At 52.0% G+C, this 26,445-nt stretch overlaps 1 protein-coding gene across 1 annotated transcript in view; it reads right to left on the reverse strand.

The window, feature by feature from the left end:
• The window catches only part of NOL4L (nucleolar protein 4 like), an 843,583-nt gene extending 818,049 nt beyond the window's left edge, over positions 1 to 25,534 (reverse strand). The window contains exon 1 of the mRNA XM_069651017.1: positions 24,891 to 25,534. Within this exon, the coding sequence (XP_069507118.1) occupies positions 24,891 to 25,199 (309 nt within the window). The 5' untranslated portion in view covers positions 25,200 to 25,534. The remainder of the gene's footprint in view (positions 1 to 24,890) is intronic.
• Positions 25,535 to 26,445: the final 911 nt, after the last annotated feature.

Raw genomic sequence — 26,445 nt, forward strand, 5'->3', positions numbered from 1 at the left:
CAGATGAGACTTGATTCAGCTAATGATTATTTTAGCAGAGAAAGGATATAAAGTGCATAAAGAGAAGTTGCAGTACTATCAGGAAGAGGTGTTATACATAGGACAGTTAATTTTGCATGAAGGAAAGAAAGTTACACCTTAAAGAGCTGAGGCAAACGTCAAAACCGCACACGATAAAGCAAATGCAACAGTTTCTAGGACTGTGTAATTATGTTAGAACATGGGTATTTGATTATAGTTCACAGACGAGACCCTTGTTGTAGGCTCTGAAGAGGCATAGATGAATTGGGAAAACATTGAATGGACTGAGGAAATGGAGGAGGGGTTTGATGAACTAAAAAAGGCAATTTGTACAGCTCCAGTTTTAGGAATTCCCAATTATTCAAGGAGCTCTTTTTATTCTCGCACATGAATGGAACAGAGTTGACAGGAGCACTCACACAGATAGCCACATTGGGTATACACCCTTAGCATATTACAGTGGGATTTTGGACCCAGTAATGAGGGGTCGCTTCCCTTGCGAACAATCGCTGGCAGCAGCCGCGTACGCTATCGAGAAATCTGCAAGCATAGTGATGGGGTGTTCCATGGCTTTATTTGTTGAGCATGCTTTGTTTGCTGTTTTGGACAAACCTAAGGGTGCACTAATGTCTCAAAGAGCTTCTGCTTATGAGGTGGTTATATTGAATCCAGCATTCAAAATAGTAAGGTGTAAAGTGGTGAATCCTGCCACGTTTGTAGCCAAACCACTGGCAGTGGATGAACAAGTGCATGATTGCTCAAACTATGAGGAGTTTTATGACAAGATCCTGAGGGTAAAAGAAAATGCTCTAGTACCTGGGGAGGTTCTCTTTATTGATGGTTCTTCGAAGATCGATCAAACGGATGGAGAAAGGCATTCAAGCTCAGCTGTGGTAAAACACAGAGCCAACAGGTAATTTGAAGTGGTAGCAAGTGCGAGACTACCGTCTCATTTTTCAGCACAGGCTGAAGAATCGTTAGCACTTATTGTCGCGCTCGAGAATCATGCAGGGCAGGAAATGACATGTGCAGTGACTCCGCCTACATGGCGTCAACCGTGCACACAGGGTTAGCACGTTGGAAAAGGAGGGTTTACCTCCGAGCGGACGGCACACCAGTGCAACACATCGCATTATTGAATATGCTTATTAAAGCACTACAACCCCCAGTAGTCATCTCAATATTTAAGTGCGCAACAAATACTAAGAGAACTGACTTTATTTCACGTGGAAACCAAGCTGCAGACGAAGAGGACAAAAGAGTTGTATGTTCATCTGATATTTTTAGTTTTGATGCTCCTGATGTGAAAGAAAACATTGTTGTAATGATGGTTGTCAATGAAGGGTTTACTCATTTATCACGAACACAATTAATGGAAGTTCAAGGTGGAGCACCACAGGAAGAAAAAGAATTGTGGACGCGAAGGGGGTGGTCTTTATACCCTTCCAAAGCACTGTGATGACAAGACGGCACTGGTAAACCGGTGATGCCTGTAGCATTATTAAGGGTGGCGTTAGAACAGCTACAATACCCTGCGAGTGTTACTAGGGAGAGCCTTGGAGCAACCATTGCGGAGGACTAGTTTGTACCGAACCTGTTAGAACACATTGCTTTTTATGTAGTAGATTGCATTGTATGTCAAAGATTTACTGCTGGGCACATGCTGTGAACAGTTATAGGGGTAATTCCTTGACCAAATGGTCCTTTACAGCATTTACATATTGATTATGTTGATATGCTGCAGGTTTGTAATAGATATAGATATATGATAGTGGTAGTGTGCCCGTTTTCGAGATAGATGGATTGAAGCTGGTCCATGCACACATCCTGATGCCACTTGCATTGTGAAGTTTTTAGTTTGAGATCTATTTACTAGATGGGGAATATGTGAGGTGTTGAGATCAGATAATGGACCTCATTTTGTGAATGAGGTATTTGAGCAGATTAGCTTATTGCTTAGCATTAAACACAAGTTTTCTTCTGCTTGTCACCCGCAAGTGAACGGAATATGTGAGAAACTCAACGGTCTGCTAAAAGGGAGAATAGCAAAGTTGACATTGAAGAAGAGGTGGCTGTATTGCCTGTCCCTTGCATTATATGCATTGAGAAATCAGCCTGGCTACGACCACCACCTCACACCCCACAAATTAGTTACAGGGAGGCAAATGAGAACGCCTCTGACTCCTCCATCAATGACTAGAAGTGATGCCCAGACAACTGCAGAATTGTTACGAAATGAGTTACCTGAGTACTTAACTTGTATGACTGCTAGTATCTTTGTCATTTCAGATCAAGTCAAGCTGAAGGGGTGTCGTTCTTAGAACACGGATGAAGACGAAACAGCAACCAGACTTGAGAGACTATGTGTTCCTAAATTATTTGCTGGAGATAAGGTTCTAATAAGGAACTTCACAAGAAAGTGGCATGAGCCCAGATTTAGTGGCCCTTTTGTCGTAGAAGACATTACTTCCTCAGCAGTCAGGGTCCAAGGCAGATGAGCTTGGATACACTTAGGAGATGTGAAAGTCTACGCTGGATAGACCGTCGCACCCCTAACCCATTCGGAAACAAGTCAAGAAGAAGAAGTTCAGAATGTGCAGACTCGATCGATGACGAGGAAGAAGGACACAAAGAATATCCAGTGACAGAAGTGTACATTTGGACTGTGGCTGCCCTGAAACACACCTTGTAGATAATATAGCAAGAAGTGAGAAAGCTACTGTTCCTGAGCCACAGGAGTTTGTTGACATTTTACTTTGGAGTGATATGATATGATATATTTTATTTGTATCGCGCTCATACACAAGTGTTTCAGAGTGGGACTAGGCAAGGGAGGGGAACAGGGGAGAGCACAACACATCAACAACAATGATCTTACTAGGCCCAGTGACATTGAGAACGCGCAAGTGCACGGGAAAGGGAAAAATGAAAGGTGCATGGAAGTAAATGGAAAAATGCCGATTTAGACTTTCTGTTCAATGACTGGAAGAGGGAGCAGTTGCCCGACTCGGTTCTCAGTGAGTTTCACTTTGGAGGTGTCCATGGTGCTGTCAGATGCTGACATACACTGACAAATTTTTGTTGTCTTCATTTTTATACTCTGAGCTTACCCTGCTCTTGTTGGGCACAGCACTGATGTGCGCACTTTTATCCAAGTTCCTAAAAGTGGGCTGGCGACTAGACGATTATTGACAGCAATTATAGAGCAGATCAGACTATTACCTGAACATCTTTCTGGACGCACAGATAGTCCTATCTAATGTTGATGCCCACAAACTACTTGTCATGATCTTTTACTATTTTCTTTAAGTTCACCCTTATTTTGTTTGGCGAAACACCAACACTTATGTGTTTATATGACATTCTATAAATCGTCCTGCAATCAGCCGGTTACTTGTGGAGATTATCGAGCAAGTCAGGCAGCTTCCTGAACACCTGATAAATTTGCCTGAATATAAAGAGTTTTTCCTTCCTTAAAAGTAATTACAAGCAAAAATGTGGTCTATTGAGCACATTGCAGTTCCAGAAAGTGAGCAGGGTCAAAGACGTGTGGATAGAAATCAATGGTGGAGCCTAATGTATTGGTGCATAATCTATGCCTGTTCAGCATCCATAATCGTATTTCTGTTTCTATCGATCCACACTGTTTACTTTAATGGTTCCAGAAGGGAAGGAGTTCCGTTAATCCTTCCCACTCCAGTTACCTTTGCAGAACTAGACACTGTAAGAAGGCTGAGGCCTAATGTTATTTTTCCTACTCCAGCAGCACATGTGGAGGTACCCATGTCTGTGACAAATGCCACTAGGCTTCCCTTTGGGGGGAGGTCTGTGTTTGATTTACTCCATGATCATTATGTATGGAATCATTTGCCAAAGAAGAGACCTAAGAGAAGTGCAGGGGAGGATGATTACAAATTAAATGATTATTTCGACAGTACAGCACATTTGGAGAATAACATGTGGTATCAGCACATGAAAGAGGTGGGAAAAAACCTCTAAGAAGGATTGCTATGTATGTGCACTCCTGCCTTATGTTATGGGAAGATATTCATGGCTATTGAAATAGATGTCCAAACAGCTCATTTCCTAACTCACTTTGCACTCTGTCATACAAGAGGTCAGTTCCAGGGTCGAACAGCATCCCTGGTATGGGTGACTGAATGGTCAGCCCCAGATGAAGATGATTATGTTCAAGACTTGAAGACAAGAGAAAGAGCACACACCAGAAATCATGTGATAGGATATGAACAACCTGGCATGAAGGGAGCTGGAATCAGATGGGAACTAAACAGGAAGCTCAATTGCCGTGGAAAGACTGATGAAGAAGTGTGAAGCTGCAAGGAAAGAGACCAGATGTGAATCTGGGGAACTGTACTTTCCCCAGATGGCTGGGAAGAAGGCATAGTCTTGTGCAGAGCTGTGGCAGTAACTGGTCATCACAAGCCAGTTATTGAATGTGGGGAAAATGGACGCAAACCTCTCTGGCCAAGGCTTGCAAAGCTTCTAATGTGGGTCGAAGACAAAGGAAGCCCATTGCAGATAGTGCATTTGGCTAGAGCAGAGCTATGTTTTAGAAACAATGGCACGAGAAAAGTTGGAGAGAATCAACAGTGCAGATGAATCTTCGATGTGCCAGGAATGAAAGATGGGACAAGTAGTGAAAATGGATCAGTATTGGGCCTGCGGATCCAGAGCATACATGAAGCTGCCCAGAGACTAAGGAGGACTATGTTCTATTGTGATTGTTCATGTTGCAGCGTTGGTGATTCCAAAGAGTGACCTGAACATTGGCGAGTTTCCTAAAGCAGATGCTCACCTGAGGAAGAGGAGATCTTCTGAACTTCTTAATTGAATGAAGGGAGAAAATTACTTCTCAGCAAAATCGATAGAGGCCTTTGTTGGTATTCCATATGAACACAGATTGTTCAGCAAAGCTTCTTCAGTTTTTACTGTTATCTTTATGCCTGGGATCCAGATAATAGTGAATACCAAATGGTTACTTATAACCAGTTAGGAGCTTTTGCAGACGATCAACAACATCATAAAGGGATTCAATGCCATAGCGGAGGAGCTCAGAGCCATACTACTGATGACTCTTCAGAACAGATATGTCTTGGATATGATTACAGCTATGGATAGAGGTGTTTGTGCCAAAATTGGAGAATCATGTTGCACATTTATACCTTCTCACAGTGATGAGAATGGCACCATGACAGAGGCAATAACGATGCTGACAAACCTACACTTCAAGATGGAAGACGAAGTGGAAGACATTGCTGATAACAGGTGGTTTGCATCAATCTTCTCATGGGTTCCACAATGGATGGCAAACATTTTCAAGTTCCTGGGAGCCCTGTTGGTGATGATCATTTTTGGGTTCTGTGTGATCAGGATAATAATCACACAATTTAAACCTAAAGAGCTGAAAGAAGAAGAAATCAGAGACTACGAAAAGGCCAGCATTCATGCACCCAAGGGAACAAAGTTCATGTATCCGAAGAACCACAAGAAGTATGTGCAAAGATGGATTTACTGCAGTTCCAATGGACAAAGCAGTCTTATGACCTGGAGTGTTGATGAACCTGTGAAATCAGTAGGGTGCCTGGAAGGAGTCATAATGATATGGGCTCCAAAGAAGCACTTCTTCAGATGAGGATGTATTGATGTGAATATTGATGAGAGAGTGGCCGATGAAACGCCCAGAGGGGGGAGTGTAGAGGAGGAGCCAAATACCCCTACCAGAAGCTCTGCCCCCATGTTGTCTATATGTTGGGAACCGGAAATCGCAACACCTGCAGTACCAGTCAGGATGCCTATGCTGCAAAGAATTCTTGAAACAAGATATCCATTGAGAAACCCCTATATGCATTCACGAAAAAATTATGGTCTCCTGGATGGAGTCCTGGAAGAACTGTGAAAATGGATAAGAATGAGGACTGGTGACATCATGCAAAGCAGAATTGATGCACCCTGAAAAGATACAAAAGACGAAAGAACATAGACATTCTATAAGATCTGAAGAAGAGGTGTCAAACATAAGCAACATGAAAATGCTCATGCAAAGAAACGCTGAAGAAAATGCAAAGTCATTTTACACTTGTACAGATGGTGTAACACAAGTAAACAAAGTGATCCTGAGGCTGGCTATGTATTAAATAGATTGCGGTGATGCGCCAATGAATATACATAGGAAAATGCACTTTAGAAAGACTTGAAACCTGTGAATGGAAAGGGCTTGGGTGTGGCACAGTTGGAAAATAGCTAATGGCGAAGGAGAATTCAAGAAAGGCTGGCTGACCCAGCACCAAGAGTCAAGGCCACCGGTGAGCCTAGTTATCTGCCAAGAAGCTACATGAACGTGAGAAAGAACCAAACTTCTATTTGAGGTGGGATAAAAAAAACACTAAAGGAGTCAAGGGTTCATCATTTGATAGTATTATATGCAACGAAGAGCTTGGAAATGTGGTCTCCAGTCACATGGTCAGATGAAAATAGACTTTGGGTCGAGCTACACCGAAACCAGAAGATAAGACCATGCCACACTCCCTTTTTTTCTCAGGCACAGAGAGCTTTTGCAAGGCCAAGTTCAATGCACTAGAGGAGGGCTTAGTTGTCCACCTGACGTTAGAGACCCAATCACATCCCCCATTAGTATGGAATGTTTACTTAGATGTTCTGTGTAAGCCTATCACATTCCCAAGTAGGCTTTTGTAGTTTTCACGTAGTGTGACGTCAATGATGACACATTTTTACTATAAAAGTAATCTTTTTTATGAAATGCACTGAGATTGTACTGTGAAAACATCTGTTCATGTCTGTTGTAACTCCCTGTTTTAGATAATTGCAAATAAAACAGTACTGAGTTTTGCCAACTTACAAAGCCGGTTTGATTATTGATGTATGAGTAAATTCTGCATCCCCATCCATCTCTAAGTATTGCTGCCTCATCTTAAAGGACCCAGGTCTATGGGTTCAAGTACATCAAGGCATCTCAGAAGTGAGAAGGCAATACCTTCCTCCTGCCATGGCCAGCCTAATTAACTAACGAAGGCTCCATGGATCCACCCTTTCTTTTGTTAGCTACTGGTGGCAGCCTCACATTCTAATCAGAGTTAATTGTTAATTCAAACAGGCCCACAGGAGCCCTGGTGCAGGACGAACAAAGGACAGGAACACCCTAACAACTTTTGATATGCACTGTGTTAACCTTAAGCCAGCTCCGCCTCTCAGTATCAGGTGCAGTGACCTGTCATGTCTGGAACTATGTATTTAAAGTAGTTAACCCCGCAGGGAGACCCCATTCAGAAGGTATGAGTATGTGGTTTGGCAGAGACAAGAAGTCTGGTCCTGCTGCAGCTTCAAGGGAGAACTGCCGCTTTAATCAGGAACCGCAGAGAGCTCAATTAACCAGAGAGATCCTTTGATCCACAACAGACAGGAAGATGGGTGGAACGTAGCATTACATGTTTTCACCCCTTTACCTTTTCTGTTGCAAAGCACTCTGGTTAGGACCTCATGCATATAGGAGATTGTTGGTGGGGACCCAGGATTGGGTCATTAAGGTAGGCTTAGCCTACGCCAATCACTGTGGCCCATTTGCCTTTAAAAGAGGGTTGAGCCCCTCTTTTGGCAGATCACCTGAAGACTTTGCAAGGAATAACAAGATGAACTAATGTCTACCCTGACTGAAGGTACAGCCTGCTTTACAGCTTCCACAAATGAAGGAAGACCAGGATTTCCAAAAAGGAAAGCAGGATCCCTCCCCTAAACATCTCCCAGGGAACAGAGGGAGACACTGAATCCAGAGGACCCTCCAGCAGCTTCAGAACCTGTACCCAGCCAGCACACAGAGCGTGCACTGCTAGGCTCTGCACGCAAGCATTCTAGGTGGGAAGTGCCAGAGAGTGCCTGAACTGAACCAAAGACAAGGCTGTTGCCTGCAACACTCTCCTTAGCTTTGGAACCTCAGCCTTAAAGGACGACAAACGCCCAGTGAAGAAGCTAGGAGGAGTGCATCGACAATCCTTAAATTCGCCTTAAAGGACATTTTCGAGCCAGTCAAGCTCCTCGAGCTGCAACCGATAGCACTGTTGACTGTTGTCTCACCGCAGTTGCTAACGTCGTCCGAGACGCCTCCACCAGTGCTTCAGATCTGTTAACCAGCAATGAGATGACTGACGATTCCTTACCCCGAGCTGCTGTGTAGGCCAGCCTGCAGCTGTCCGTCCAGCCTCGCTCCCCGAACTGCCTGCCGTCTGATAGCCGCAGCTGTCTCCCATCTTCAACTCTGTTGCAGGATCTGCAAAGCACCCTGAAACTGACTCTACCTTGTCGAGCACCAAGAACTTCTACAAGCACAAGGTATATTGTGGTTCTGTCCCCTGGTCCTTCTTCGTGGGCCCCTAGTGACATTTTACAACTCTTTGCTCCCTTTGTGCTGAAACCAAGTACCCTTGAACTATTGCGATTAATTATTTTACCGACTACCCTCCTGTCAGTATCTGGAGTGCATCCCTTTTACTACTTGAAACTGTCTGTCCTCTGCGTTACTTTACAGGGTGGGTTGTATTTTGTAGTGTGATAGAACAGTGTGTTGTGATAATAATAAAATAGATGTTTGTATTCAACCTTGACTGGTCAGTCCCATTTATCATTGATTAATAATTGTATTTTTGCTGTGTTAGAACTAACCAACGATGCAAGACCCTGTGTAGATAAGCCTGCTGTTCCATCCACGTTACCAAAATTGGACAAGGAGGTTTATAATTTGCTTGTGTTTGCAATCTGTTCAAATCCCTTCTGGTGTACTAGATGTGTGGGGCTGATTGATGGTTTAGAAACTGATATTCAACCCTGGACCACTTGTGCCCTGGAAGTTGATTCTCCACAGGTACCATGTCAGTCTGTGTGCTTTCCCCAGAGGCATCAAAGGGGCCCTGACACAGCATCATGTAATTAAAACCATCCTGACGAATAATCAAAACAAGTCAAAATAAATATATATTGAAATGGTATGAAAAGTATTCAAAGTTGCGTCACTAACTACATTATATTTTAAAATTGATTACATTTAACCTAACTATTTTATCAATAGTAAAAATAAGTTAAAACATATTATTTATATTTTAAATAAAAACATCATGAAGAAAAGTCTTAATAAAAGATAAGAACTGGGTGTAAATAAACGTATTTATGAGAAAAGAGCATCTCGGGGGTTTCCCACCAGATTGTGAAATTCCAGATTTTTAAAATCATGTACTAATACAAATCTTTTTAAAAATAAATGGAACTATTTTAAAAATGTTGTTGGTTTGAAAAATAAAACCTTTGACAATGCAATACTTGGTTTGTAGGTTTCTTTTTTTTCCTCTTATGCCCAGCGACTCAGTTCTATATGTGTTTGCGTTTAGTGTCCCGCTTTTGAGAGTAACCACCTCCGCTAAGTGAGAAAATATAGTCTCTCAAAAGAAACCTGTGCCGCAATTGGTCTCAATTTCACTTTCAAGCTTTCATTATATGTTGGTTACTCAATCCACAACTGTGGATGCCCTTTTTGATTACACGTTTTTCGGCATCTTGTGCCTTTTTCAAATCTGGCCTTTAGTTTACTCTAATATCTGCTGGTCAATGGTAAGGTGCAAAAGTAACGTCCCTACGCGTCGGCTCTCGTGTCAGCCAATACAAGTTCATCATCTAATAAGTTGACACAATTCCACATTTATGTAAAATATCCCAATACCAAACTCATCGAATATACAAAAGGGAAAAATCCAGATCATACAAACAAAAAAAGGACAAGACATATACAAAAGGTTCAACTATTAAGCAAATGCATAAGTGTTCAAGTAAAACAATGCTTGTTGGGTCACTGTTTAAAATGGTCAAGGTAAAATCTCTTTCAGGAGGTGAAGTGCTGCAAAACACCAGCCATTGGCACTGTTGGAGACCATGGTACGCTGCCAGACTAGTCCTCCCGGCAGCAATGCACCTAAAAAACACCGGCAAGACCACATCTGTAAAGGAAAGATGTTCTCCGCTCTGGACTGCCAGGTTTGCACGTGTTATAGAGCATTCAGCTGAGGGCCTGAGCATGCAGGAGCACATACAGTGTAAAATAAATCATCCAAAGTTAGCCTGAAAAGGGAACGTCATCTTTCTGGCTTCTTGTGGTTCTTAACCATGACCCGTGTGGAACCACCCTCCCGAGTGGGTTCCTCCTCACCAAGGGTATTTCTTCTAAAGTTTCTTCAATGTCACATGGATCAGAGTCACACCCCGCCACATGACAAGGTTTGGGAGTGGGTGTGCTGTCATGAAGCCCCCTGACGCCTGGTCCGAGTTCGCCGGGAGTGGCTGAAGAGAAGCCTGTCCCCAAATTTCATGGTGGGGTACCTGCCTTCTGTGCAATGGGTAAGCATATATTTGGGTTTGGAATGGCGAGTTGCCCACCCCTTAAACCTACCATTTGTTCCAGAGTGAGGAGTTGCCTTACTTTTAGGATACACAGGAGCGGCTTCAAGCGCCCCAACATGCTCTGTTCAAGGGGTTCAGAAGCAGTACCCACCGTCATGTAACCATACATAAGTACACATGTAAACATCCTGCTTTTGTAGATAGCCTAATAATCCGGCTGGACTGTGAAAGTGCTCACAATGTTTGTAAGTAAGGGAAGTACGGAGTAAGAATGTTACGTTGTTTGTCCAGAGTCATGCAGTTTGGGCAAGTCTGCATCTAAAATGGGTTGGTTTGCGTCTACTCCACAGCCGACTGCTTAGCCTGAGCCACTGGGACGACCTATTTACCCATAAGCTTTGGCTTCAATTACAGCAGAACGACTGCCCCCCAAACTGTGAGGGCTGGCATCGGACCCGGCGATGCATGACTAGTGCGCCTGACTAGCGCCCCCTCGGCTGCAACATGGCATTGCCTGGCTAGGGAGTCCTGGGCACGGAGCCCTGTGTGAGAGGGGAGGTTAGTGTGAAGAAACGGGGGATCTGGCCGAGGTCGCTCGTTACCACCCTGAGCAGGGGCGTTGCTAGGGGGGGTGCCTAAGGGGGCTATAGCCCCTGATCTTTTGGTTGTAGCCCCGGATAGAATCTCAGGAGCTACAGCCAAAAGACTAGCTAGCCCCCAGTCCCAACAGTTCCAACATCAGCGTAGCCCCGGGTCTTTTCCAGACCTAGCAACTCCCCTGACCCTGAGTGACCCAGGGTAGGCAACTCGTTACCTAAAGCCAGGCAAGGAGTGTGTAAAAGCAGTCGTCCCTTTTTTGGTTGTGAGGCTGCACGGACAGGCTATACTTTGTCACAGAGTGCATAAACAAATAGGGTTTTAGCAGGTTATTAATAAACAATAACATTTTAGTCACATAAAAATATCACACAAGTATAGTTAGCAAAGCTACGGATAGTAAGACTTCTGAATAGAAAAGGGGTACCTCCGTTAAAACAGAATCAAATGCACGTTGCAGTACAACATACAGGAGTACTTCCAATCTGTCTCCCACTCAAACCTCCAGGCAATACGAATTCTCGACATGGTGTGTGGTCCAGAGGCTCGCGGGTGCATGGTGCAAGTGAATGGGTTCAGCCACAGTGCCTTCCTTTGCAGGACTCCACAGTGAGACTGCAGCACGCCACAAGCCTACAATGGCCCCCCACGGTGTGTGGGCCAGAGGCTCATGGGTGCATGGTGCAAGTGAATGGGTTCAGCCACAGTGCCTTCCTTTGCAGGACTCCACAGTGAGACTGCAGCACGCCACAAGCCTACAATGGCCCCCCACGGTGTGTGGGCCAGAGGCTCGCGGGTGCATGGTGCAAGTGAATGGGTTCAGCCACAGTGCCTTCCTTTGCAGGACTCCACAGTGAGACTGCAGCACGCCACAAGCCTACAATGGCCCCCCACGGTGTGTGGGCCAGAGGCTCGCGGGTGCATGGTGAAAGTGAATGGGTTCAGCCACAGTGCCTTCCTTGGCAGGACTCCACAGTGAGACTGCAGCACGCCACAAGCCTACAATGGCCCCCCACGGTGTGTGGGCCAGAGGCTCGCGGGTGCATGGTGAAAGTGAATGGGTTCAGCCACAGTGCCTTCCTTGGCAGGACTCCACAGTGAGACTGCAGCACGCCACAAGCCTACAATGGCCCCCTCACGGTGTATGGGCCAGAGGCTCGCGGGTGCATGGTGCAAGTGAATGGGTTCAGCCACAGTGCCTTCCTTTGCAGGACTCCACAGTGAGACTGCAGCACGCCACAAGCCTACAATGGCCCCCTCACGGTGTATGGGCCAGAGGCTCGCGGGTGCATGGTGAAAGTGAATGGGTTCAGCCACAGTGCCTTCCTTGGCAGGACTCCACAGTGAGACTGCAGCACGCCACAAGCCTACAATGGCCCCCTCACGGTGTATGGGCCAGAGGCTCGCGGGTGCATGGTGAAAGTGAATGGGTTCAGCCACAGTGCCTTCCTTGGCAGGACTCCACAGTGAGACTGCAGCACGCCACAAGCCTACAATGGCCCACACAATGGGTTCAGCCACAGTGCCTTCCTTGGCAGGACTCCACAGTGAGACTGCAGCACGCCACAAGCCTACAATGGCCCCCTCACGGTGTATGGGCCAGAGGCTCACGGGTGCATGGTGCAAGTGAATGGGTTCAGCCACAGTGCCTTCCTTGGCAGGACTCCACAGTGAGTCTGCAGCACGCCACAAGCCTACAATGGCCCCCTCACGGTGTGTGGTACATAGGCTCACGGGTGCATGGTGAACATGAATGGGTTCAGCCACAGTGCCTTCCTTTGCAGGACTCCACAGTGAGACTGCAGCACGTCACAAGCCTACAATGGCCCCCCACGGTGTGTGGGCCAGAGGCTCGCGGGTGCATGGTGCAAGTGAATGTGTTCGGCCACAGTGTCTTACTTTGCAGGACACCACAGTGAGACTGCAGCATGCCACAAGCCTACAATGGCCCCCCAGGGTGCGTGGGCCAGAGGCTCGCGAGTGCATGGTGCAAGTGAATGTGTTCGGCCACAATGCCTTCCTTTGCAAGACTCCACAGTGAGACTGCAGCACGTCACAAGCCTACAATGGCCCTCCCACGGTGTGTGGGCCAGAGGCTCGCGGGTGCATGGTGCAAGTGAATGTGTTCGGCCACAGTGTCACAGTGTCTTCCTTTGCAGGACTCCACAGTGAGACTGCAGCACGCCACAAGCCTACAATGGCCCTCCCACGGTGTGTGGGCCAGAGGCTCGCGGGTGCATGGTGAACGTGAATGGGTTCAGCCACAGTGCCTTCCTTTGCAGGACTCCACAGTGAGACTGCAGCACGTCACAAGCCTACAATGTCCCCCCACGGTGTGTGGGCCAGAGGCTCGCGGGTGCATGGTGCAAGTGAATGGGTTCGGCCACAGTGTCTTCCTTTGCAGGACTCCAGAGTGAGACTGCAGCACGCCACAAGCCTACAATGGCCCCCCATGGTGTGTGGTCCAGAGGCTCGCGGGTGCATGGTGCAAGTGATTTGTTCGGCCACAGTGTCTTCCTTTGCAGGACTCCACAGTGAGACTGCAGCCCGCCACAAGCCTACAATGGCCCTCCCACGGTGTGTGGGCCAGAGGCTCGCGGTTGCATGGTGCAAGTGAATGTGTTCGGCCACAGTGTCTTCCTTTGCAGGACTCCACAGTGAGACTGCAGCACGCCACAAGCCTACAATGGCCCCCCATGGTGTGTGGTCCAGAGGCTCGCGGTTGCATGGTGCAAGTGAATGTGTTCGGCCACAGTGTCTTCCTTTGCAGGACTCCACAGTGAGACTGCAGCACGCCACAAGCCTACAATGGCCCTCCCACGGTGTGTGGGCCAGAGGCCCGTGGGTGCATGGTGCAAGTGAATGGGTTCGGCCACAGTGTCTTCCTTTGCAGGACTCCACAGTGAGACTGCAGCACGCCACAAGCCTACAATGGCCCCCCATGGTGTGTGGTCCAGAGGCTCGCGGGTGCATGGTGCAAGTGAATGGGTTCGGCTACAGTGTCTTCCTTTGCAGGACTCCACAGTGAGACTGCAGCACGCCACAAGCCTACAATGGCCCCCCAGGGTGCGTGGGCCAGAGGCTCGCGGGTGCATGGTGAACGTGAATGGGTTCAGCCACAGTGCCTTCCTTTGCAGAACTCCACAGTGAGACTGCAGCACGCCACAAGCCTACAATGGCCCCCCTGGGTGCGTGGGCCAGAGGCTCGCGAGTGCATGGTGCAAGTGAATGTGTTCGGCCACAATGCCTTCCTTTGCAAGACTCCACAGTGAGACTGCAGCACGCCGCAAGCCTACAATGGCCCCCCACGGTGTGTGGGCCAGAGGCTCATGGGTGCATGGTGCAAGTGAATGGGTTCAGCCACAGTGTCTTCCTTTGCAGGACTCCACAGTGAGACTGCAGCACGCCGCAAGCCTACAATGGCCCCCCACGGTGTGTGGGCCAGAGGCTCGCGGGTGCTTGGTGCAAGTGAATGGGTTCAGCCACAGTGCCTTCCTTTGCAGGACTCCACAGTGAGACTGCAGCACGCCGCAAGCCTACAATGGCCCCCCACGGTGAGTGGGCCAGAGGCTCATGGGTGCATGGTGCAAGTGAATGGGTTCAGCCACAGTGTCTTCCTTTGCAGGACTCCACAGTGAGACTGCAGCACGCCACAAGCCTACAATGGCCCCCCCATGGTGTGTGGGCCAGAGGCTCGCGGGTGCACGGTGCAAGTGAATGGGTTCAGCCACAGTGTCTTCCTTTGCAGGACTCCAAAGTGAGACTGCAGCACGCCACAAGCCTACAATGGCCCCCCACGGTGTGTGGGCCAGAGGCTCGCGGGTGCATGGTGAAAGTGAATGGGTTCAGCCACAGTGCCTTCCTTGGCAGGACTCCACAGTGAGACTGCAGCACGCCACAAGCCTACAATGGCCCCCTCACGGTGTATGGGCCAGAGGCTCGCGGGTGCATGGTGCAAGTGAATGGGTTCAGCCACAGTGTCTTCCTTTGCAGGACTCCACAGTGAGACTGCAGCACGTCACTAAGCCTACAATGGCCCCCCACGGTGTGTGGGCCAGAGGCTCGCGGGTGCATGGTGCAAGTGAATGTGTTCGGCCACAGTGTCACAGTGTCTTCCTTTGCAGGACTCCACAGTGAGACTGCAGCATGCCACAAGCCTACAATGGCCCCCTCACGGTGTATGGGCCAGAGGCTCGGGTGCATGGTGAAAGTGAATGGGTTCAGCCACAGTGTCTTCCTTTGCAGGACTCCACAGTGAGACTGCAGCACGCCACAAGCCTACAATGGCCCCCTCACGGTGTGTGGCCCAGAGGTTCGCGGGTGCATGGGGCAAGTGAATGGGTTCAGCCACAGTGCCTTTGCAGGACTCGACAGTGAGACTGCAACACGCCACAAGCCTACAATGCCCCCCCACGGTGTGTGGGCCAGAGGCTCATGGGTGCATGGTGCAAGTGAATAGGTTCAGCCACAGTGCCTTCCTTTGCAGGACTCCACAGTGAGACTGCAGCACGTCACAAGCCTACAATGGCCCCCCACGGTGTGTGGGCCAGAGGCTCGCGGGTGCATGGTGCAAGTGAATGGGTTCAGCCACAGTGCCTTCCTTTGCAAGACTCCACAGTGAGACTGCAGCACGTCACAAGCCTACAATGGCCCTCCCACGGTGTGTGGGCCAGAGGCTCGCGGGTGCATGGTGCAAGTGAATGGGTTCAGCCACAGTGTCTTCCTTTGCAGGACTCCACAGTGAGACTGCAGCACGCCACAAGCCTACAATGGCCCCCCATGGTGTGTGGTCCAGAGGCTCGCGGGTGCATGGTGCAAGTGAATGTGTTCGGCCACAGTGTCTTCCTTTGCAGGACTCCACAGTGAGACTGCAGCACGCCACAAGCCTACAATGGCCCTCCCACGGTGTGTGGGCCAGAGGCTCGCGGGTGCATGGTGAACGTGAATGGGTTCAGCCACAGTGCCTTCCTTTGCAGGACTCCACAGTGAGACTGCAGCACGTCACAAGCCTACAATGGCCCCCCACGGTGTGTGGGCCAGAGGCTCGCGGGTGCATGGTGCAAGTGAATGGGTTCGGCCACAGTGTCTTCCTTTGCAGGACTCCACAGTGAGACTGCAGCACGCCACAAGCCTACAATGCCCCCCCACGGTGTGTGGGCCAGAGGCTCGCGGGTGCATGGTGCAAGTGAATGGGTTCAGCCACAGTGCCTTCCTTTGCAAGACTCCACAGTGAGACTGCAGCACGCCACAAGCCTACAATGGCCCTCCCACGGTGTGTGGGCCAGAGGCTCGCGGGTGCATGGTGCAAGTGAATGTGTTCGGCCACAGTGTCTTCCTTTGCAGGACTCCACAGTGAGACTGCAGCACGCCACAAGCCTACAATGGCCCTCCCACGGTGTGTGGGCCAGAGGCTCGCGGGTGCATGGTGCAAGTGAATGGGTTCAGCCACAGTGTCTTCCTTTGCAAGACTCCACAGTGAGACTGCAGCACGTCACAAGCCTACAATGGCCCTCCCACGGTGTGTGGGCCAGAGGCTCGCGGGTGCATGGTGCAAGTGAATGGGTTCGGCCACAGTGTCTTCCTTTGCAAGACTCCACAGTGAGACTGCAGCACGTCACAAGCCTACAATGGCCCTCCCACGGTGTGTGGGCCAGAGGCTCGCGGGTGCATGGTGCAAGTGAATGGGTTCGGCCACAGTGTCTTCCTTTGCAGGACTCCACAGTGAGACTGCAGCACGCTGCAAGCATTCAATGCCCCCCTCGTGACACAAACAAGTCACAAGCTCTAGAACCCAGTGGCTTAAGTCGAGGGCCTCACTGAGAGGGAGGTCTGTGAGGCACAAGAAGGCCACCTAGATGTGGTGGCACAGCAGAGGCACTGTGTTTGCACCAACCCTTCAGCTGCATGACAATGATCAGAAAACAGCACTTTCCTGGACACAAATACAGCGTCCACTGTGCCCCTGTGTACGACAAGATCACACTTTAGACAACTGCCAGTGGGAGAGAATCTCTCCTGAAGGCACTACCAAGCGACACACACAGAGCCAAACAACATTCAGGGGTGGGCGTTCTGCGGGTTAAGCCTTTACACGGAACAGACGGTTGCAGGATCAACATTGGGGAAAGCGCTCCAACAGGACAGCACTGCAGGGGAGTGGGAATCAGCACTGCTTGCCCAAAGCTGGCACGCACAGGTTATAAGGCCAAGGGCGCTCCTTGGCAAGACAGCATGTATGGAAAGAGGAACTGAGCTGCATTCTAGCAAGCGCGCTGGCAGCGGTGTGCTCTCATGGTTAGATGGGGATGAACAGTGGTCTATTTCTATGTCCAATGGAGATGGGGCCAGGGCTGAAAGATTGCTGGGTGGCATTTCACTTCTGAAAATGATATCACTCAAAAGACACCAAGAGTGCCACTTCGGATAACCCGTCTGCTGGGTTACTCACCAACATTCGCTAACTTGGTAGCAATGATGTACCCCCTTATTCCAAGAACTGTTCATTCCAACCCAATATTACAGGGTCTGCACTGGAGGGCACGTCCAGCCTACGGTGATTCCAAAGTAAGTGACGCGGACATCCATCAGAATCCTTCTATGCCCAGTCCTGACCACGAGGACTGCAAATGAGACTCATACGAGCCAAGTGTTGTTCCATTGTGAGCGTCACAGGGACTGATCTACCATGAGTTTTAATAGCAAGGTCCCTCATTTTATTCCCCATTGACTCTTGTGTTTTCTGGCCCCAATCACTGGACCATACCATAACTGACTTTGAGAAAATCTACTTCATAGTCTCCTGTTGCAAAACTTGCCAACTTGTTGGGGCAGGAATATTTGATTCGAGCAAATCAACAAATCAGGTTGTATCGCATTGAGCAGAGTGTGTTTCCGGATGTCCAGATAACATGTCTGCCACTCATTCCCCTCAAGACGATATTGGCACTAGCCCTGGATCCATGGTCTCCACAATGGTCCCGTCCATTCGTCTTCCTTTCACGTTATTCTGCATTGTCATCTTAAGATAAGCAGGCTGACCCTGACCCAGTGTCCCAAGAAAACATCTCCAAGCGTGGATGGAGTCCGCATTTGTTTTAGGATACATCGCCCCTTTACACCGGTCAGCTGAGGGTAAACCCGATTTCTTGAGATGGTCCAAGATCCCATCCCCAACCTTCATCCAGATAGGTCCCTCAAACTAGTTACTCAACCATTCTGACAAACCATGCAAAATAAATGCCTTGTTGTGTGTCTGGAAACGCAAAACCTCCTTCGCTCTCATAACGACCTAGAATCTGTTGCTCTTTCACCCGGCTCCAGTACTTTAGAGAGTCTTTATAAAGTTAGACATTTCAAGTATCTATAACAGAGACTTGAAAGGTCGGTTCCACTGAGCGGATGCGCTACGCTCCCAAAGAGATATCACCCCCTGGAAGCACAGTCCTTTTTAATGAGGACTTTAAGGGAAGAGGTAACTTTCCTTGGAGTCCCTCTCTCACAACGCTCAGCCACCGGCGTAAAGGGTTTGGGAGATTCGATTGCAGTACCTGGGAACACCTAAACCTACAGGCGTGCTACTCCCTCATAACACCACGTGATGGCCAATCCACCTACCTGCCTGCTATGGTGTGTCCTCGTAACACGCATCCCCCCGGTTCTCCCTGGGTTCCGTTGATAGCCGGGACCCGGCTGTTCAAATGGACTAGTCTACGCCTACAGTGTAGCCGGCAGCATTGTCAGGCTTGCTAGCTCTGCTTGCGGAAAGTCTTCACCCGCAGAAGTTAACAGTCTGGAGGTTTGACCTGCACGCGATTGGCTAGTCTACGGCCAAGAATAAGGTAAAGGGTACTGCAGACACAGGGCAGCGCGCTCCCGACCCCCGTTCCAAAGGCCGTGCTTCTGTGTAATTCAGACAAATGCTGTGACCTCTAACGAAAGTTATAGCTGAGACTCAGAGAAGTCCTTCCTACGTAACATCGCCAGCTGCCCATTGCCAAGGCCAAACCAAGCACCCATGGGCACTCTGCGGACCACGCGTCTTGCTATATCCATGAGGAACAGTTTCAAACGGACAATGGCAGCTCTTTACACCACACTGGCCCTGGAAAACAACATCGGCGCTATGAAAGCAGTGCTAGCGTGTCCTCAGGACCCCGGGGGGAACGCATGAAAGCACTCTGGCGGAACGCAGTTGCGTCTCCTTCTGGCCTCGCCCCCTGCCCGGGACACTGCTTATTAGACACCATCGCTAGCACTGCCAATCCTGCGGGTGCAGCCCAGAATGCACGAAGCCACCCGCAAAGACCTCTCGGAAGAGGGTGTACCGCTGGGCAAGGACCTTGCCACAGGAAAGGGGTGGGCCTTCATCCCGGGAAGCGAGCACATTCCTGGAAGGGTCTGGCCTCTGAGGGAAAGGCCTGTGCCTTTCGGGAAAGGGAAGGGGCTGGCCTCTGAGTGAAAGGTCTGTGCCTTTCGGGAGATGGAAGGGTCTGGCCACTGAGGGAAAGGTCTGTGCCTTTCGGGAGAGGGAAGGGTCTGGCCACTGAGGGAAAGGTCTGTGTCTTTCGGGAAAGGGAAGGGGCTGGCCTCTGAGGGAAAGGTCTGTCTCTGTTAAAGGTGTGCCTTTCGGGAAATGGAAGGGTCGGGCCTCTGAGGGAAAGGTCTGTGCCTTTCGGGAGAGGGAAGGGTCTGGCCTCTGAGGGAAAGGTCTGTGCCTTTCGGGAAAGTGAAGGGGCTGGCCTCTGAGGCAACGAGCCTGGGCTCCCAGAGGCAACGAGGCTCACAATCACATCGAGCACAATAAAGCCGTCACTTATTTCTTTATTTGTATAATACGCACATAACCAACGAAGGCTTTGCATATACCAACATAATACATGCATTCCAATAAAAAACATACGTATTAGGTTCAAAATGATATCAGCCTATAAAATCAATTCCAATGAAAACAGAATGCCAGCAGATCATTATTTTAGAATTGCTAAAAAAAACTTCATAAAATGTCATCATATAAAAAATCCGGTCCATGTCGTTACCTTGTCCTAATAATTCCCATATATCCACTGAATGTCCATTGCTCCTGGAGTTTTCATAAGCCAGCTGGTATTTTGCGCGCAAAGAGTTCAAGCTTTCGCAATAGCCATCGACCCACAGAGTCTGCGCTATCTGAACTGTTTCCAAATTCCCAATGTCGCCCCTAGGATTTCTAGGGTGTCACACAATAGGTAGAATCCCATTATTCTGCATCCAGGAAAGGCAGTTTGGTATTTAGTCGCTGTCTCTGACCAAGATCCTAAATAGAAAGCGCTATTTGTCTAGTAGACAGTGCGTGCCCTTCTGGGGGAAAGTGTACCCTGGCGCGGGTCTGCATCGGGCCTGGGCTGGGCTCCCAGGGGCAGTGAGGTTCACTATCACACTGAGCACAATGAAGCCCTCACCATCTGAAAGTCACGCCCAGGGTGTGTACTTGTGTGACAGCTCTGGGGCGGCCTGTACCTCCGGGGAGACCTCACCTCGCTTATATTTACCTATCCTTGTCATTGTCGGCAAGGTAGCTTAGCCGGACGGGTGCTCGCTGCTGTGATCTGTGTGTGAACTGCAGGTTGCAGGTTCAAGTCCCGGCAAGGCCACCTCAGCCTTCTGAACTTGATACATGAGGACCAACTTCAGTTGGCTGATATTGTATGTACATATATTCCCTGTAGATGGCTTTGTCGCAAGCGCTCTATAAACAACACATATATTAAAGAAGAAGGGGCTTTTCTTCCTGGAGGCCAACTGTCCCGCCGCCCCGGGAATGGAATTCTCCATGGCGGCCCGTCCTGCTGGGTTGGGCCCCAGCACATGGAAGCCTTGCTAGGCCGCTCAGCGGCACTAGACGCCACGTGCCCAACACATCCAAGCCCATTCTGCGTGGTTGCTGAGTAGTGCCTTGAAGCTCATTTTGCAACGCTGTTAAACGCGCATTGAAGCTCGTTCGGTCGCTATGCAGCAGCGAGTCTTGGCGGCTCGTGCTGAATGGCTTTCCTGGGGGTGTCTAGAAGTTTGAAGCGTCTAGTCTGCGTGGCCTAGAAGCCCTCTTTGTGTGATTCCTAGAAGCTCACACTGTATGGCTGCTGGTCTGCAGCGCCTAGAAGCTCATTTGTATGGATGTATTATGCCTGTAGTAGCTATTAGCTCCTTATGCATGGCAGGTGTTCTATGTAGCCTCGAAGGCTAGAATTATATATTATACCCAGAAGCTCATGCTGTATGGCTGCTGGTCTGCAGCGCCTAGAAGCTCATCTGTAAGAGAGTATGACTACAATAGCTATTGGCTCGTTGTATATGACTAAAACCTACAGTACCAAGAATCTCACGGTGTGCTAATGTTCTGCAGCGCCTAGAAGCTCGTCTGCCAGGGAGTACGCCTGTAGTAGCTACTAGCTCTGTGTATAAGGCTACACCCTGCAGTACAATATTCTAACTCTGCGTGACAGCCGGTCTGCAGCGCCTAGAAGCTCGGTTTTCATCCGTGTGCCCCCAGTAAATAAACGCGCCACGCTGTGCCAGCTTTGTACAGCGGCGCGTGCCTGGGGGTGGGCTGAGGGCAATGGTGGGCGACGGAGCCCCTGCGTGCCCTGCTGCTGTCTCGCGGCAGTGATGGGGAAGTGGGGGGGGGGCATGGGGGCGCATGAGTGGACCAGGCCTTGATAATGGTGTTAAAACCCGCAATCGCGCACAATATATCGCAACAGAATGCTTTGCTCCCGTGTCGCCTCTATCGCTCCGCTGCAGGGGCGTTGCTGGGGGCAGGGGGGGGGGGCTGAGGGGGCTATAGCCCCTGATCTTTTGGTTGTAGCCCCTGATAGAATCTCAGGAGCTACAGCCAAAAGGCTAGCTGGCCCCCAGTCCCAACAGTTCCAACATCAGCTTAGCCCGGGTCTTTTCCAGACCTAGCAACCCCCCCCCGCTCCGCTGGCACCCATCACTTATAGGGCGAAACGGGGAATTCCGTGGCCCTTGTCTGTTTTCCGGTTGATGAGGTTGGCAGGGCAATTGAATACTTGCCCCAAGGACGCAGTGGCAACGGGATACCTGCATGGAAACAGGGCGCGAACAGGTGTGTGGAGGAGGGGCCTGGGGGGGCATGGAGGCTGCTGAAGTGTGTGTGGCAGTCCCGGGGCACTGTGTGGGCAGGGAGGTGGTTCACCGCAGTCCCTTTATGAGCAGGCTGTGGCATCGCACGGCTAGGGTGTGTGGGCAGAGGTGCGGGGGGCAGCCTTGTGCACTCCGAGGAGGGGGCGTTCTTCGCCAGGGAGCGACGAGAAGGCCAAGGGAGGGCTTAGAGTGCCAGTCAACCAGAAACATACCCGTGGAACCCGCGCGCACAGATTGGGCAGTGTGCACGCGGGGGAGGGCAGGGGCAGTGTGTGCTGTGGGCATCCGGGAACACACAGGGAGAGAGAGGGGCGGTAGGCACTGTGTACACTCCCCGTCTCAAGAGGTGGGCCAGAAGGTACTGTGTGCACTTGGCACACACGAGGCGCGAGCAACTGGCACAGTGCTCTCCCAGGACACAGCAGGGAAGCAAGGGCAGAGGACGCGGTGCCCACTCACTTAAGACAAAGGGGCAGCGGGCACAGCGTGAACTCCTCTCATGTGGCAGCGGCAGCGCGGTCTATGCGCGCTCGGAGGGGGCGGGGGGGGGGGGCTTGGCACCGGGGTGTCCTGCACCCGGGAAAGCGAGCGGCGCGGGGTACTTGGGCGAGCCCATCTGCCATGGAGGCTATTCTGTGTGGCGGGGAGAGGCGCGAGGGGTACGCGCGCGCGCGCCCGCGTGTGTAGGGGGCCGAGGGCTGGTCGCAGGCATCGGTGCGTGATTGGGTGTCTGCGGAGAGAGGAGTGGAACGTGTGGGGCCCGTGGAAGGGCACGGGCGGAGATGCTTCACCGTGTGGCCAGGTGGCGAATAGGCACCGGGGCAATGTGCCGAACAATGCTTCCAGGGGCAGGGGTGCACCCGTTAAGGGCACAGTGAGGTCTAGATAGTGGTGCCTGGGCAGATGTCCGATCGGATGCGAGGTAGGAGTGTAGGAGGAGCGGTGCGGTGATTCAGAGGGGTGTAGGGCAAGGATGGGCCCGCGAGTGAGGGCAGCGGGCATATATATATATGGATGTAGGCCACGCACAGGCTCAAGGTGGGGGGGGCAGGAGAGGGGGGCTGATCTGGGCACAGGTGTACACAGCCCTGCTGTTAGGGAGGGCAGTGGTGTCGCATAGGCTGGCAAGGGCGTGAGAAAAAGAAACGCAGGGCTATGGCCAGTGCCGGGACAGGGGGCAGTGGGCGTGGCATGGGCAGAGGTGGACGGGCCCAGCACACACATCTCAAGGAAGTGCGGTGCAGTGAAAGAGGTTGGTGTGGGCAAGAGATGGCCCGACATCCACATGGGCATAGGGCAAAGGTCGGCAGTGACTGGCACAGAGCCGGCATAGACAGTGGCCTGGCGCAGAGGTGGACAGTGGCCTGGGGCAGAGGTGGGCAGTGGTGTGAGGACGAGGTGGACAGTGGCCTGGGGCAGAGGTGGACAGTGGTGTGAGGACGAGGTGGATAGTGGCATGGGGCAGAGGCGGACAGTGGTGTGATGAAGAGGTGGACAGTGGCCTGGGGCAGAGATGGGCAGTGGCCTGGGGCAGAGATGGACAGTGGTGTGGGGAAGAGATGGACAGTGGCCTGGGGCAGAGATGGACAGTGGCCTGGGGCAGAGATGGACAGTGGCCTGGGGCAGAGGCGGACAGTGGTGTGAGGAAGAGGTGGACAGTGGCCTGGAGCAGATATGGACAGTGGCCTGTGGCAGAGATGGACAGTGGTATGAGGAAGGGGTGGACAGTGGCCCGAGGCAGAGTTGGACAGTTGCCTGGGGCAGAGATGGACAGTGGTGTGGGGAAGAGGTGGACAGTGTGACCTGGGGCAGAGATGGACAGTGGTGTGGGGAAGAGGTTGACAGTGGCCTGGGGCAGAGATGGGCAGTGGCCTGTGGCAGAGATGGACAGTGGTGTGGGGAAGAGATGGACAGAGGCCTGGGGCAGAGATGGACAGTGGCCTGTGGCAGAGATGGACAGTGGTGTGGGGAAGAGGTGGACAGAGGCCTGGGGCAGAGGTGGACAGTGGTGTGGGGAAGAGGTGGACAGTTGCCTGGGGGCAGAGATTAGCAGTCGCCCAGGGTCGGGAATGGAGAGTGGCCCAGGGCAGAGATGGAGAGTGGCCCAGGGCAGAGATGGAGAGTGGTGTGGGGCAGAGATGGACAGTGGTGTGGGGAAGAGGTGGGCAGAGATGGACAGTGGCCTGTGGCAGAGATGGACAGTGGTGTGGGGAAGAGGTGGACAGTGGCCTGGGGCAGAGATGGACAGTGGTGTGAGGACGAGGTGGACAGTTGCCTGTGGGCAGAGATTAGCAGTCACCCAGGGTCTGGAATGGAGAGTGGCCCGGGGCAGAGATGGAGAGTGGTGTGGGGCAGAGATGGACAGTGGTGTGGGGAAGAGGTGGGCAGAGATGGACAGTGGCCTGTGGCAGAGATGGACAGTGGTGTGGGGAAGAGGTGGACAGTGGCCTGGGGCAGAGATCGACAGTGGTGTGAGGACGAGGTGGACAGTTGCCTGTGGGCAGAGATTAGCAGTCACCCAGGGTCTGGAATGGAGAGTGGCCCGGGGCAGAGATGGAGAGTGGCCCGGGGCAGAGATGGGCGGGCCACGGGGCAACCGTGTGATGCGGGGCAGAGACGGACAGAGGGCCCAGCGCTTTGTCCCTGGGCGCCGACACTGGACAGATGGACACGGACACAGACACGGACACAGGCACGGACACTGACGGGCAGGCACTAACCGTTCCCGGCTTGACGGGCACATAGACGGCCTGCGCTGCCTGCGGCTTCTGCTGCTCCCCGCCGCTCCGCCCCAGCCGGAAGCCCTTGGACCGGACCCAGAACTGGAACTTGCCTCTGTCGGCGGAGCCCGGGCCCGGCTCCGGCCGCCGCAGCACCTCGGCGATCCGCTCGTACTTGCTCCGGGTCACAGTCTTGGTCTTCGCCGAGTCCCCGTAGGTCCGCAGGCACCAGTCCCGGAAGCGGCGGCCGAGCTCTGTGTCCCCGGGACCCCGGGACTCCCAGCCCCGCAGGAGGGTGGGTCTGGACATCCCCGGCGAGGGATGCTGGCGGGGCCGGGACAAAGGGATCCGGGGAGGACGGGGCTGGGGCGCCGGGGCGGCCAGAGGCTGGGATGCGGCGCCTGACGCCGGGGCGGCCGGGCGCTCGCACGCACGGGGGACCTGGGCGCAGATCCGGGCGCCGCCGGAGTCCAGGACACGGGGAGCGGGGCTCCGGGACAGGCACCCGCCCGCAGAGCCGGGACACGCACGCACGCACGGAGCGCCTGGCAGCCCTGAGCAGACACCGAGCCCTGTCCCGCCCGCTGCCTCCTCTGGCTGTCACTTGTCCTGCTGCTCCTGTCCCGCTCCCGTGCCTCTCCCTCTGCCTCTCCCCCAGGCCCCCTCTCCTCCTCCTCCGCACCCCGCCCGCTGCCAGGCTCCTTCTCTGCGTCTCCTCCGCGGGATCCACCTGTTACCAGCGCAAATCCGCCTCCTCTCCCCCCTCCCTCACCCCTGGCCCGAGGGCTAAGGGGGCCGGGCTACACCTCATCCCGCCGGAGCCCGGACGGGGCTAGGATTGCAGCCCACCCCTCGGGCCCAGGACGGGTCCAGGATGAGCTCCTTACACCCGGGACGCCTTATCCCACCCGGGACAGGAGTCCAGGACGAGCTCATTACACCCGGGACGCCTTATCCCACCCGGGACAGGGGTCGAGGATGAGCTCATTACACCCGGGACGCCTTATCCCAGACGGCCCAGCAGACAAAGGCTACACAAGCGTACCCAAGGGTACTCGGGACAGGAGCACAGTACACTTGATTACACCCGGGCACATATCATCCCACCCGGGACAGATACCTCATCCTTACACCCAGACCCCCATCCCACCCTATACAGGAGGGGGCACATATCTCATTACACCCAGACACCTCACCCCACCCGGGACAAGAGGGGGCACACAGTTCATCATTACACCCGGACACCTCACCCCACCCGGGACAAGAGGGGGCACACAGTTCATCATTACACCCAGACACCTCACCCCACCCGGGACAAGAGGGGGCACACAGTTCATCATTACACCCAGACACCTCACCCCACCCGGGACAAGAGGGGGCACACAGTTCATCATTACACCCAGACACCTCACCCCACCCGGGACAAGAGGGGGCACACAGTTCATCATTACACCCAGACACCTCATCCGACCCGGGCCAGCAGTCCGGGATTAGCTCATTACACCCAGACACATATCCCATCCGGGACAAGAGGGGACACATACCACATCATTAC

This window comes from Ambystoma mexicanum, chromosome 3p (assembly GCF_040938575.1).
Source record: "Ambystoma mexicanum isolate Mex_15411 chromosome 3p, UKY_AmexF1_1, whole genome shotgun sequence".
Lineage (NCBI taxonomy): Eukaryota > Metazoa > Chordata > Amphibia > Caudata > Ambystomatidae > Ambystoma > Ambystoma mexicanum.